A 13,309-nucleotide genomic window follows, 5' to 3' on the forward strand; every position below is an offset into this window, starting at 1 on the left:
TTTGTTGATCCATTCATCAGCTGATGTACATTTGAATTGTTTCCACTTTGGGACTATTATGAAGAGTGCTGCTATGAGCATTCACATATAAGTCTCTGTGTGGACATATGTGGTCATTTTTCTTGGGTAGATATTTGGAGTAAAATTTTTAGGTCACATAGTAATTTTGTGTTTGCCTTTTGAAGAGACTACTGAACTGCTTTCCAAAGTGGCAGTGCCATTTTGCATTCAAGGTTGGGATTATTAACCTACCATTTCATTTTACAGATGATGAAACCAGCTGAGACTTGTCAAATGACTTATTGAAAGTCCACTTGGGTTGTCAAGGATTGGATGGGAGATTCGTTTTTTTTTTTTTTTTTTTTTTTTTTTTGTCTTTCGGAGTATGCACCCTTGAAACTTACACCGCAAATGACGCTGACACTGAGTCATATCCACCCAACTTCATTTCCCTTTCGTGACAGATTTAACAATTCTTGGACAAGACATATAGGAAAAGGCGGTAGATGTCAGACATCTGAATTTCAGGAAGTACATTTGCTTTGTAGACAAATGAGGAACATGGTCCAGAATGTGAGGATGAGGAGGTAGGTTAGAAACCCTGTGAAGACACCTAATGAAATGACAGGTCCAGGTAAGAGTCCACACATGATCAAACTGTTAAGGGACAGTTGGATTGGGAATTTATAAAGGCAGGATTGGAGTTCCCTTGTGGCTCAGAGAGTTAGAGATGCGACAGGATCAGGCTGAAAGCATGGGAACCCCTTGATCAGTCTTAGCCCTCACTAAAAGAGAGAGTCAGACACCATGTTCTCCTGGTGAAAGTTTCCAGCACCACCTAGGAAGATTTGAAACCCAAAATATCAATCCTGAATTTGACTGGGGACAAAAGAACATGTTAAATGACCTCAGCCAGTACCAAACTATGGGAAACACTGCAGGGCAAACAATCTGACTTCTTAAACCAATGAATTAGAAAAAGAAAAAAAAAAAAACAAGAGGGAGAGGAAATCTTGTAAAGCAAGGTTAAATAGGTTTAACCGGGTTAAATTTAACCCGGTTAAACAAACTTGTTAAACAATATTTCAGAGATTCCTTAATGAAATGCCATGTGAGGACCCCATTCTGACTCAATCAAAATGTTAAAAAAGAAAACTGACTCCTGAAACTAACACAACATTGTAAATCAACTGTATGTCAATTAAAAAAAAACTGAGAAAGATGGGAAATTTTAAGATTAATACTTTTGATAAGTATGATCACAGCATTGTAGTTGAGTTTTTTTTTTAAAGGTGTTGCTTTTGGAGTTCCCATAGTGGCTCAACAGAAACGAATCCAACTAGTAACCACAAGGTTGCAGGTTTGATCTCTGGCCTCGCTCAGTGGGTTAAGGATCCGGTGTTGCCGTGAGCTGTGGTGTAGGCCAGCAGCTGTAGCTCTGATTCAACTCCTAACCTGGGAACTTCCATATGCTGAGGATGTGGCCCTGAAAAAACAAACAAACAAAAAAAAAAAGTGTTGCTTTCTTTTAAAGATAAAAAGTGGAGTACTTACAAATGAGAGGGTGTGATATCCTCTGATTTTCTTAAAAATGCCCAGTGAGTAGTAATTGATTCAGACAAGAATGGATGGTAAATGAATGGAAAGTTTGATGAGTAAAAGAATATTTGCAAAGTCTCAAAGTCCCTCCCAAGACAACTCTTAATTTCAGAGGAGGAAATAGTTACTTTAAGGTGCAAAACTTGGCAGGTACCTCTGAGCAATAGGTTAACATTGCTAGCGATGGAACTAATTGAGAAAGATGCACCACTTCTGTGGTATTTCCGCCCAAAATGTATAACCTGAATCTAATCGTGAGGAAACATCAGACAAACCCAAATCAAAGGACATTCTATGAAACTACTGACCTATATTTTTCAAAAATGTCAAGGTCACGAAAGACAAATGTTCAGAAACTGTTCCCATTGAAGGGAATGAAAAAGACAACTGGAGGGAACAGGTGAGCAGAGATTTTCTTCTGCTGTAGAGGTCAGTAATGAGACAGTTGGTGAAATCTGTTAAGGTTTGTAGATTTGCTGATTTTGATAATTTTACTAAGGTTATGTAAGAGAATGCCTTGTCCTTAGGAAATACAGTTAAGTGTTTAGGTAGAAGTATGTATTTATGTATGACTGAATGGATAGACAGACAACAAGAGAGGCAGGAGTCTGAACTGCCAGTGAATGGGCATCCATCTTTCTTACCTGGTACTAATTTCCTCTGAAACCTTTATATATGAGAGAAATCAGTTTCTCTCTCTCTTACTTAAGTTATGCATATTTTGTGTTCTCTGTCATTAGCAGCTGATCTTGATAGCATTAGAGATAATACTCTGAAAATCATGAATATGTGTAAGCTACGATGGCATTCACGATGATAGTAGTGATAAGATAGGAATTTTTATTGAAAGGATGGCATCGTGCCAAGTTGAGTCATAAAATCTGAAGAAATCAGAGACACGAAGTCTAGAATCGTGCTGTTAGTACTGTTAACTAGTGGTCACACGTAGCCATTTATATTTAAATTAGTTCAAATTAAAATTCAGCTTCACTTGCCACATTTCACGTGCTAAATGGCCACAGAAAGTACTACTAGACAGCTATGCTCTAGATTGTGGAGTCTAGAATGTTTTTCAGAATATGGTCCCAAGATGATGCTTTTTCCAGTCACTGGTGGGGGGCAGTGGGACTTGTAAGAAGCATGCATTGCTAGGGTCACTCCAGACCTATTTAATCAGAATCTCTGACTGTGGAGCTTAAGAATCTGCCTTTTTTTTTTTTTTTCTTTTACTTTGCCCCTCTGAAGCATGCAGAAGTTCCTGGGCCAGGGATCAAACCTGCACCACAGCAGCAACTGGATCCTTAACCTGCTGCACCACCAGGGAAATCCTGAGGACAATTTATTGCCTGGCCTGGCTGCCTCTTCCTCCTCCCAGCTCCATAGGGTACGTAAGGGCTCAGGTTTCCCAATTTCCAAAGAGGTTGTCTCTGTACTTCTAGAGGAAGGGGAATTCTGATGGGGCAGGGGGAGAGGTGCAGGGCTCAGACTCTGGCTGCCTTCTACTCCCACTCCTTCTCTCCTGCTGGGTGCCCTAGCTTTGCACTGGTATTGCTGGGTGGAGCTTCAGCTTGAGGGCCTGCTTACCCCATCAAAGTTCCAGATCTATCTTCAAAGGAGCCTGATGGCCCCCGTTCCTGTGGGCAAAGGAGGGAGTGTCATCCTGGAGCCCAGCTAGGAAACCACCTTTCAGCTGCATCCTAGCTGGGCATCTCCTGGATCCCTGTGGGGCTGGCTGGGGCTGGCAGCCCACACTCCCCACTTTTTCCACGGGGTTGAGGATCCTTTCTCTGGTCCAGTGGTGGAGCTGACAGGATCTAGAGTCTGCCTACCTGAATTCAAATCCAGACAGCCACTGCCCTAGCTGGCTCTGTGACCCTGGGCAGCCCACTTAACTTCTCCGAACCCACATCCCCATAAAAGGAGTTTATAGTAACTCCTGTCTCCCGAATATTCTGTCTTTGTGTCTGGAAAGTGCTTGATGAAGGTCAGCCTTTCCTTTGGGGAATACTGAGCTTTTATTTATTTATTTATTTATTTTTGGCTGCCTTGCAGCATACAGAGTTCGCAGGCCAGGGATCAGATGTGAGACACAGTTGAGTCACGTGGCCTAAGCCATAGCTGTGGCAATGCTGGATCCTTAACCCACTGTGCTGGGCTGGGGATTGAACCTATGTCCCAGCGCTCCCAAGACACCACTGATTCTGTTGTGCCACAGTGGGAACTCTGGGAATACTGAGCTTTTAGGGGGAATCAGTGTCTCCCAAGACTATCTCTCTAGCTTGGCAGGGTTGGGGGTAACAAAGAAGGGGGGCCCCCACTACTCACCAGGTTATCTTTGAAGGAAAGCAGGGAGGTCCTGAACCTAATTTTTTTTTTTTTTTTTTTTTTTTTGCTTGTTAAGGCCACACCTGCAGCATATGGAAGTTCCCAGGCTAGGGGGCAGAATTAGAGCTGCGGCTGCCGGCCTGCACCACAGCCACAGCAACTCGAGATCCTGAGCCGCATCTTTGACCTACACCACAGCTCATGGCAACACCAGATCCTTAACCCACTGAGCGAGGCCAGGGATCAAACCTGCATCCTCACAGATACTAGCTGGGTTCTTAACCTGCTGAGCCACAATCCCCCCCCTCACCTCCAAACCCAGGGCCTAATTAATAATCACTGGGAGTAGCCAGAAAATCACCCTAGGGAGGTCAGCGTTTACCCTGTTTTCTCAGAAGCCACTGCAATACTGACCTTGCCAGGGCTAGGGATGGGGGTACCGGATGGGAAGGCCGGCAGAGCATGAGTTGTCTGGGGAGCAGCCATCCACCCCCAGCCACGGGGTGCTGATGGCAAACTGACACCATAAACCTAAAAAGACAACCACCACCAGGAGTTCCCACTGAGGTTCAGCAGGTTAAGAATCCTGACTAGTGTCTGTGAGGATGTAGGTTCAATCCCTGGCCTTGCTCAGTGGGTTAAGGATTTGGCATTGCCCCAAGATGTAAGTCGTATATGTGGCTCGGATCCTGAGTGGCTGTGGCTGTGGTGTAGGCTGGCATCTGCAGCTCTGATTCGACACCTGCAGGTGCAGCCTTTAAAAAAAAAAAAAAAAAAAAAAAAAAGAGGATTTTCTTTCGTGGCTCAGTAGTTAATGAACCTGACCAGTATCCATGAGGATGTGGGTCCGAACCCTGGCCTCACTCAGTGGGTTAAGGATCCAGCATTGCCGTGAGCTGTGGTGTAGGTCTCTGATGTGGCTCAGATCCGGTGTTGCTGTGGCTGTGGCTGGCAGCTACAGCTCCAATTCAACTACTAGCCTGGGAACCTCCGTATGCCCTGAAAAGACCAAAAAATAAGAAAGGGAAAAAAAAAAGAGACATCCACCACCAGAAAGAGAAATTGTCAACTGTTTATTGGCCTGGGCCCAGGTCTCAGGCATGAGGGGCATCTGGGGAGCTGTGTAGGGGGAGACAAGCTCCCACCTGGCTCCTTGCCCCCCCAGCAAAGACCCCTCCCCCAGCCTTTGCAGTCACGTGAAATCACTTTGAGGCATGAAATTTCCTTCCCCGAGGTGAGCTGCACCCTAGCTCCCAAGTCGGGGAGATAAGTCAGCAATTACAAAGGGTCTGCATGGGGGCCAGACCCCTCTTTGGCAGCTTCAACACAGACATGAGGAGACAAAACAGCATCCATTCTGGGAAACATGACAAGGAGACGGGATCACAGCCTTCACACACACACACACACACACACACACACACACAAAGCCACACACAGATACTGACCGACACACATAAATATACATTTGTACCGCAATGTCCCTTCCATCTAGCCACAGATTTTAGCAAAGTCCTTCTGGAGCAGAGTTAAAGGAGAGCATCCTAAATTGTCCTTGGCACCCTCACCCCCATGCTCTGTTCAGTACAACCTCAAAGGAGGCACAGCGGGCTCAAGGCTGCCCTGCCTTGAGAGATCTGGTACCTTGGCTGGGGCTGGAGGTGGGAGTAACTTAGGGGTTGGCTGTTTAGGGGGGTTTAGGGGGCCCTGTGCCATTAGCTCCCCTAGAACTTTCTCAAATTCCACCCTGCCCCCCTTGGGAGGCCCTGAGCTCTCCTCAGTCCTCCAGACCGGTTTTTCCAGACCTCAGTGATTCCCCCGTGCCCCAAATAGTGCAAATGGCCAATGAGGTCTGAGAATGGGGTTTAGTCCCCCATCCCCACGTGGTTTCCTGGCAGAAAGAAAGGGAAGAAGTCAACAAAGTGGCAGCTGGTGAGATTTAGGGAAGCTGTGGATTGGAACCCGGGGAACTGTCATCCGGGACTGCCCAGAATGGTCAGGGAGGAGGTCTCCAGCCCCTCAGGACAGTGGTTCCAGGGAAGTGGCCTCTGAGATCGCAAGGAGAAGGTGGCAAAGGGGGTAAATTCAGAGAGGGAAGTCCGGGCACAGGGCGGAGGGGAAGGCAGACGGTTGTGAAATGTTGAAATCCTCTGTACTGGGTGGGAAATCGCTCCTGTGCTGTGCTTTTTTTTTTTTTTTTTTTTTTTTTGGTCTTTTTAGGGCCGTACCTGCAGCATATGGAAGTTCCCAGGCTAGGGGTTAAATCAGAGCTGCAGCTGCCAGCCTATGACACAGCCACAGCAATGCCAGATCCAAGCAGTGTCTGCGACCTACACTGCAGCTCATGGCAGCACCAGATCCTTAACCCACTGAGCAAGGCTAGGGATTGAACCCACATCCTCATTGATACCAGTCAGGTTCTTAAGCTGCTGAGCCACAACGGGAACTCCCTCTGTGCTCTTCTTGAGCACCCACCTGCTGTCCCCTGGGCCCTTTCCGGGTCCCCCCTCCCCCATTCTCCCCAAGATCCAGTTCCGAAGAGGTCACATGGGCCACCGCACTGGCCTCTGGGACCCTGCTGCAGCTCTGCCATCCGACTGGCTGGTGTCTCAGTTGGCCATACCAGGTGTGAAATATCTTCAACATCACCCCAGGCTGTGGAGTGGGGGCCCCTTGACTGGTAGCCCCACGTCACCCAGTGACTCTCCATGTAGCCTAACTGTCAGCCCACTTGGCCCTCAGACCATTGTGTTGCCCTCCAGAAATGTGGGTGATGTGGGCATGTGCGTGCCCCTCTCCAGGGAGCTGGAGCTGCGGAGGGGCAAGAGGCGGTGGCCCGGGGTCCCGTCCCTCCGTCCTTGCCCCCCAGCTGCCCGCCGCCAGCACTGCAGCGGCCGTAACACCTCCCGCCGCAGGTCCCGACTGCGCCACGTGTAGATGACAGGGTTAAGCAGAGAGTTGAGGGTGGCAAAGGCAAAGAAGTAGTGGGCCTTGTAGAGGATGGGGCAGGCCCGGACGGGACAGGCGTAGTCCAGGAGGAGGATGCTAAAGGCGGGCAGCCAGCAGACGATGAAGACGCCCAGCACAATGGTGACGGTCTTGAGCAGGGCCAGCGTTTGCTGGCCGGCCACATCAGCCTGGCTGGAGCGGACCACGCAGTAGATGCGGATGTACAGAGCTACGATGGCTGATAAGATGACAGAGAAGATGGTTACCACACAGAGCACGTAGGGCTTGGCGTAGAGCGGCAGGACAGTGGAGCAGGCCTCTAGGTGGCCCAGGCAGTTCCAGCCAAGGATGGGCAGGCCGCCGAGAACCATTGAGATGAGCCACGAGGCGGCGATGAGCAGCAGCATGCGACAGCTCTTGTCGCTGCCATAGAGCTTGACCTTGGCAATGGCCACTTGCCGCTCGATAGCAATGGCCAGGAGACTGAAGACGGAGGCGGAGAGCGTGATGAAGGCAGAGCCCTCTCGAGCAAACCACTGCACAGGGGTCAGCCTCAGCGTGAACGGGCCCGAGAGCAAGGTATTGGCTATGAAGGCCACGCCTGCCAGCAGGTCTGAGGCAGCCAGGTTGCCCAGGAACAGGTACATGGCCGAGTGGAACTTGCTGTTGCGGGCAACCGCGATGAGCACCAGCAGGTTCTCCAGCACAATGGCGCAGCAGAGGATGATGATGAGGACTGAGGCCACCTGGCGGGAGGGCGTCTCTGTGACTGGCGTCTCCTTGGTATAATTATAGTGTTCTGGGACCTTGCTGGGGCTTAGGTATTCTGAGTATAGGTTGCCCATGGTGGGGCTCAGTGGCCGACCGGGGCCATGGGGCTGTCACAGCTGTAAAGAGAAAAAACAGAGAGACAGCTAGGTTAGTACTGTGGCTGCTGCCTGGACTGAGTCTGGACAGCCTTAGTTCAAGTCCTAGCCCCGTCACTCCCCCACTGTATGGATCACATGAAGTCAGAATTATCATCATCCCTGCATTACAGACAGGAAAATATCAGGAAAACTGATATTTCACACCTGGGACGGCCGACTGAGGCGCCAACCAGTTGGATGGCAGAGCTGCAGCAGGGTCCCAGAGGCCAGTGCGGTGGCCCATGTGACCTCTTCGGAACTGGATCTTGGGGAGGACGGGGGAGGGGGGACCCGGAAAGGGCCCAGGGGACAGCAGGTGGGTGCTCAAGAAGAGCACAGAGGGAGTTCCTGTTGTGGCTCAGCAGCTTAAGAACCCGACTAATATCAACAGGAAAACCAGAGAGGTCAATTCACTTTTCCAAAGCCTCAAAGCTAGTAAGTGGCAGAGTCTCAGAGACCCACTCCAGAGCCTCTACAACCTCTAGGCTACAGTGTCTTTCAAAGGATCAGAAGGAATTCCCGCTGTGGCGCAATGGGATTGGCAGCATCTTGGAGCACTGGGATGCAGGTTCGATCTTTAGCCTGGCACAGTGGGTTAAGGATCTGGCCTTGCTGCAGCTGCAGCTTAGGTTGCAACTGTGGCTGGGATCTGATCCCTGGCCGCCTGCAAACTCCATATACTGCAGGGAGAACAAAAAAAAAAAAAAAAAAAAAGGACCAGAAGCTCCCCCAAAAGGCAAGAAAGAAACAAAGTGGACTTCTGGGAGCCTTACCAACCTACCCAGAGAGGGAGTCCTGGCCAGCACCTGGAGGGCTCGTCTCCTTTCTCAAATACTCTGGAGCCTCAGGTCTCATGCAGCCTGCCAACCTGGGTCGACGAGATGCTCATCACTGATAGCATCATCCCTTGCTCTTTACCACCCACTGGCCTGGATTTCAGGCTGGGTTGAAGCCTTGAGGCTATAGGTGTTCCCAAGATAAAGTCTCAGGGAGACATCAGGGCAGCCTTGACATTTGAGCATCACAGAGGTCCCATCACCTTCGAAGACTTGGACCTTGCACACAATCCAGTGCTGTGGGACCTCGGGGAAAGTCAAGACACTTACCTCTCAGCCTCAATGACCTCATCTGTGCCATGGGAATAAGGAAGCCCACTTCATAGGGATGATGGGAAAATCCTGCTGAATGATGCATTCACTAAATATTAGCTAATGTTAAGAGCTCCCCTCTTCCTGCCACACACATAGCTAGGGACTAGGTGCCCCTCCACCCAATCTTTTGAGAGGAGATGTTGACTGAGCCAGTTGGGCAAGATTCCCAACAGCCTGTTCTCATCAGCGCCATCTAGCCCTGCCCTGGGACAGAGGGTCCCAGTGGGGTGGGCAGGGCTCTGGCACCCCCTCCCCATCCAGGATGAAATCCAGATGTGAGGCCCTTGGAACAAACAGGGTGGAGTCCTTGCTCCCCAGTCACATCCGGTGTGGGGAAGGCTGGGAGGGGGTGATGGGCTAGGGGAGCCACAGGAGACCCACTGGGAGGTCCTGGCTGGGAAGATGGGGCAGCTGTGCAAAGTCATGTGAGCAGTGAGGGGGCGTGCAACACGGCGGGGAGGGGGGACTGGTATTTGCTTCCATCAAAGCCTGAGTCACCCCTCTCTCAAGGAAAACTGAGCCCTGCGGGGAGGGGGCGGGAAGAAGTGCGTGGGCTGAGAGGGTTAGAGGCCAACATCGTGGCCTCCCACCGCCCCCAAGCTTGAGAATGGTGGGGGGTTTCAGAGGAACTGGTGCAGTGTCTGCCTTTCAAGGGGGCACAAGGGGAGCCGGGAGGAAGCTCCAGACGAGCCATTAATTAAATGAGGAGGCCGCTGAAAGAGCCCTCCCCAGGTCTCTGGAAACACGCCCGGCAAGGACCGCATGCACGCCAGGAGCACCGTTCCAGAAAAGGCTGGTTAGGCCGGTTCCCAGTGAGCCTGGAAGTGACGAGGGGTTTCTGGGGTCGCCCAGCTATCTCAGTCCCGGATGCCCCCTCGGAGGGGTGCCCTGGCCCCTGGCCCGATAAGAGGCAGCTGCTCCCCCTGGGCGAAAGGACATCCGTCCCAGTTTGGGAACAGAGAAAGGCTTGTGCGCATCCCCTGGGACTGCCGCCCCGCCCAAATCGCCACACAGAGGCCCCCTTGTTCCCTTGCCTGACAGAGCTGGGGTGCCCCGATGCCCTCTGCTTGCCGTAGCCGGCTTGGCCCAGGCCTCGGTCTTAAACCGGCCGTCGGGCCAGAAACAGCCCGCGGACCCTGATTGGTTCATTTTCAATCCCAGAGCATTGAACAATTTGCCTATTGGACTGAGCTTTCCTCCTCGGCATTTGATTGACCCAATGGGGGGCGCTCTATGATTAGCGCTACTAATCTGGTCCTTCACAGGCAATTGCAGTGCATCATCTTTCCAAGGACATCGTTAAGGCTGTGTGGATGTCCCGCGGGAGAGTTTGAACCATGGCCTGACCGCTTGGTCACCCCGACCAGACGCCCCTAGGCTGCCCTGGCCTACTGGGTCCCTCCTGGGGATCATAACAGAATCCAGGATGTGTGGCAGGTCTGGGAAGCGCCCTTGCTAGAGGGCTAGAAGCCCAGGGTGTGTCCCATGGTGGCCCCCTCCACTGCCCCCTCAGAACCCTCTCCTGTCTGGAGGCCAAGAGAAAAAATTATAGCTGCTTCCTGGAGAAATAAGAAATGGTTTGAGCCAGGGACTGACCAAAATGTCTTCTTCCCTGCAGAGGGTAGACGCTCACTTCCTGTAGCCTTGGAAGGAGAGGTGGTTAGTCAAACAAGGGGAAACTGAGGCCCATGATGCCTCCCTTTCCTCCTCTAGAACCTTGTTGAAGGCAGGTTTGTGCTTCCCAGAAAGAGGAAGCAGAGTCTGGAGCTTGGGGCTGGCAGAGTCACTCCTAGGCAGATACAGGCCTTGCCTGCTTCCCCTCCCTGTGTCAGGCTCCTAGGCCTGGCTCACACAGGGCCCGTCTCCCGTTCACCTTCAACCAAGGCAGTCCTGACCCCCTCCCTCCCAGATGCTTCAAAAGAGGTCATTAGGCTCAGCACTCAGGGAATGGCTAGACCTGAAATAGAGCAAGAGAGGCAAGTGACAGGGTTGGGGGAAGGTCGGGGGAGGGAGACAAACCAAGACTGTTCAGGGGGAGATTAGGAGAGAGGAAGGCAGGAGGAAGCCTCAGTGGCTTCCAGGAGCTCCACCCCCATTGAGGCAGCCTCTGTGGTTACCATTCCCCTGGGCACTCACTGGTCCCATGCTTCTTGCTTTAGGGCAGCCCCCTGGGCTTGGTTTTTTCCCTTCCATTGTGGCCTACACTGCCATTCTCCATGCAGCAGCCAGAGGGAGCTTTTTCATTTATTGCTCCATTGTGTCACTCAGCTCCAAATTCTTCCATGGCTCCCTGGTGCCCAAAATGGCCTGGCCCTATCCCACCCTGCTTTCTCTCAGGGTCATTCCACTCCAATGACACTGGTCTTTGACCTGTCATCCCCATTCCCACCTCAGAGCTTTTGCCTCTGCTGTTCCTCTATCTGGTGTGCCCTTCCTGCAAAGTGAATGACTGTCTCCCCATATTTCAGGCTTCAGTTTGGTGCCCTCCTCTGACCACCAGGCTATCTTAGCCACCTTCCCCAGGCCCATTCTCTCACAGCATCTTTTATTGTAGTCACAGCATTTGCAATTTCAGAAATCGATTGTATTTCTTCTTTTCTATGTGCTCCCACGATGGAACGTGAAAGTCAGAGGCCAGCAACTAAGTCTGTTTTCAGCCCCTGGAATGATGCCTGGCATACAGATAGTGCTCAGACAACGTGTGGGACCAGGTAGATGGATGGACGAATGAACAAACGAACAAGTTCCCAGTGGGCCCCCAAGGGTGGAGGCTGCTAAACTCAGCTCAGGCCGAAACAACAGCAAAAAAGGCTGGAGACGCCTCTGGTCCGCTGGCAGGCTCCCCCACAAGGCGAAGCCCAGCGGTCTCCGTGGAGACGGCGGCAGGACCCACCCCCGCCCTCGGGCTGCAGTCTCAGCCTCCTTATCTGGTGGTGGAATGCACGGTATCCACACTCGCTGCCTTTAGGGCCGCGCCTCCTCTCTCCTGCGACAGCCACACGCGCGGGGACCCCCACATCTCCAAGTGGGGGTGGGGGACTCCTCTGCGACCGGCCAGGGGCCCCGCTTCGATATTCCCAGAGAACTGGGGAGAGGAGGAGAACGAGCCCAGCAGCAGCTACATCGCGAATGCCGCACCGGTGTTGCTCCACGCGGGGGACCGTGGGCTCAGCGCGTGGCGCCTGGAGCGTCTGACTAGGGCAGAGCTGGGAGAGGGGATGGAAATCCCCGGGTGAGTCAACTCGTGCCAGGGGAGGGGGCGAGGTTCCCACGTACGGCTTGGCCCGGAACCACGCGGGGTCCGCGCCACGCGCGCCAGCACCCACGCTGCATCGCCGGGCCCCAGGGGAAAAAGGCGCGGGAGTCACGCAGTCAGGTTCACTTTCCGTCCAGAACAAAGCCACAACCCGGAGAGGGAACTGGAAGAGACGAACCACTCGGGGAAATTGAGGCAGAGGACTAGACGTGCAGGAGGTGGGCAACTGCCCACCTCGCGGGCCCCGCCCCTTCGCTTGGAGGTTCGGCGGCGCGCAGCACCTTTCGCCCCGGCCTAGCAAAGAGTTTGCAAAGAGGGGCCCCTTCCCCTCCCCTCCCCCATACACACTCCCCAAACCCCTGGTCCGGGGCACGCCGTCCTGTCTCCCAATCTCCGGCCGAAAGCGCTCGGATTCCGCCTTCTCCTCGGAGCCAACTTCCTGCCGTTGGAGAAGGCGGTGAGCTCAGTCTGGGGGTTCGCTGCTGAGGCAATTGGACCTCCTGTGGAGTGGGCGCACGGTGACCACTCCCTAGGTGCACCAGGAGCACGGGCGGCGCGTGCGCGCCCGGGGCGCCCCCAACCCCTGGCGGGCTCCCCTAGCTTGGATCCAGCGACCTCCGGGGACAGGGACCCGCCCTTTCTGCCTCCCTCTCGCCGCGCACGCTCACCTGGCTAGGCCGGCCTGGGTCCTTGCCCTGGCCCGAAGGGCTTTGGCGTCTGCGCCCCCGGGACGGCCGCGGCTGGGGCTGGGACCGCCCGCCGGGCTCCACTGCGTCCCGGGGTTGGGGACGCTGGATAGAGGGGGACGGGGAGAGGCACCGCCTCGGCCCCCACTCGCCCCGCCCTATCTCCTCCCCTTTCCGGCGGCGCAATGAATTCCAGATGTGGCCGGCTCAGCGGGGCGCGCGCTAGGGCGGGCTGGGGGGAGGCGCGCGGGGTCCCTTTGTCCGCACCCCCACCTCCAGCTCTGCCCCTCCCAGCCCCCACCCATGAGAACCGGCCGGCGCGTGACGTCACGCAGCCCCGTGACGTAAAGTTGCCCCTAACCAGGTGGCCTTAACCCGAAACAACTGTCTTCAATTGCAGATACACTCTTGGTCCATCCTTGGAACCCTGGAATT

The 13,309-nt window shown here is 53.2% G+C and overlaps 1 protein-coding gene across 4 annotated transcripts; it reads right to left on the minus strand.

The window, feature by feature from the left end:
* Positions 1–4,978: 4,978 nt before the first annotated feature.
* S1PR2 (sphingosine-1-phosphate receptor 2) lies at positions 4,979–12,984 on the minus strand. 4 transcript variants are annotated; one of them, XM_085009161.1, is made up of 4 exons: positions 9,967–10,006; positions 8,888–8,959; positions 8,563–8,649; positions 4,979–7,760 (listed from the first exon to the last, which is right to left on the minus strand). In XM_085009161.1, the coding sequence occupies exon 4, from the start codon at positions 7,716–7,718 to the stop codon at positions 6,663–6,665; it is 1,056 nt and encodes a 351-aa protein (XP_084865287.1). In that variant the 5' UTR covers positions 7,719–7,760; positions 8,563–8,649; positions 8,888–8,959; positions 9,967–10,006; the 3' UTR covers positions 4,979–6,662.
* Positions 12,985–13,309: the final 325 nt, after the last annotated feature.

The sequence above is a fragment of the Sus scrofa genome, chromosome 2 (assembly GCF_054392235.1).
Source record: "Sus scrofa isolate SSC_HxYL_T2T_F1_AM1 chromosome 2, Sscrofa_HxYL_maternal_Yorkshire_Landrace_v2.0, whole genome shotgun sequence".
NCBI classification, from domain to species: domain Eukaryota; kingdom Metazoa; phylum Chordata; class Mammalia; order Artiodactyla; family Suidae; genus Sus; species Sus scrofa.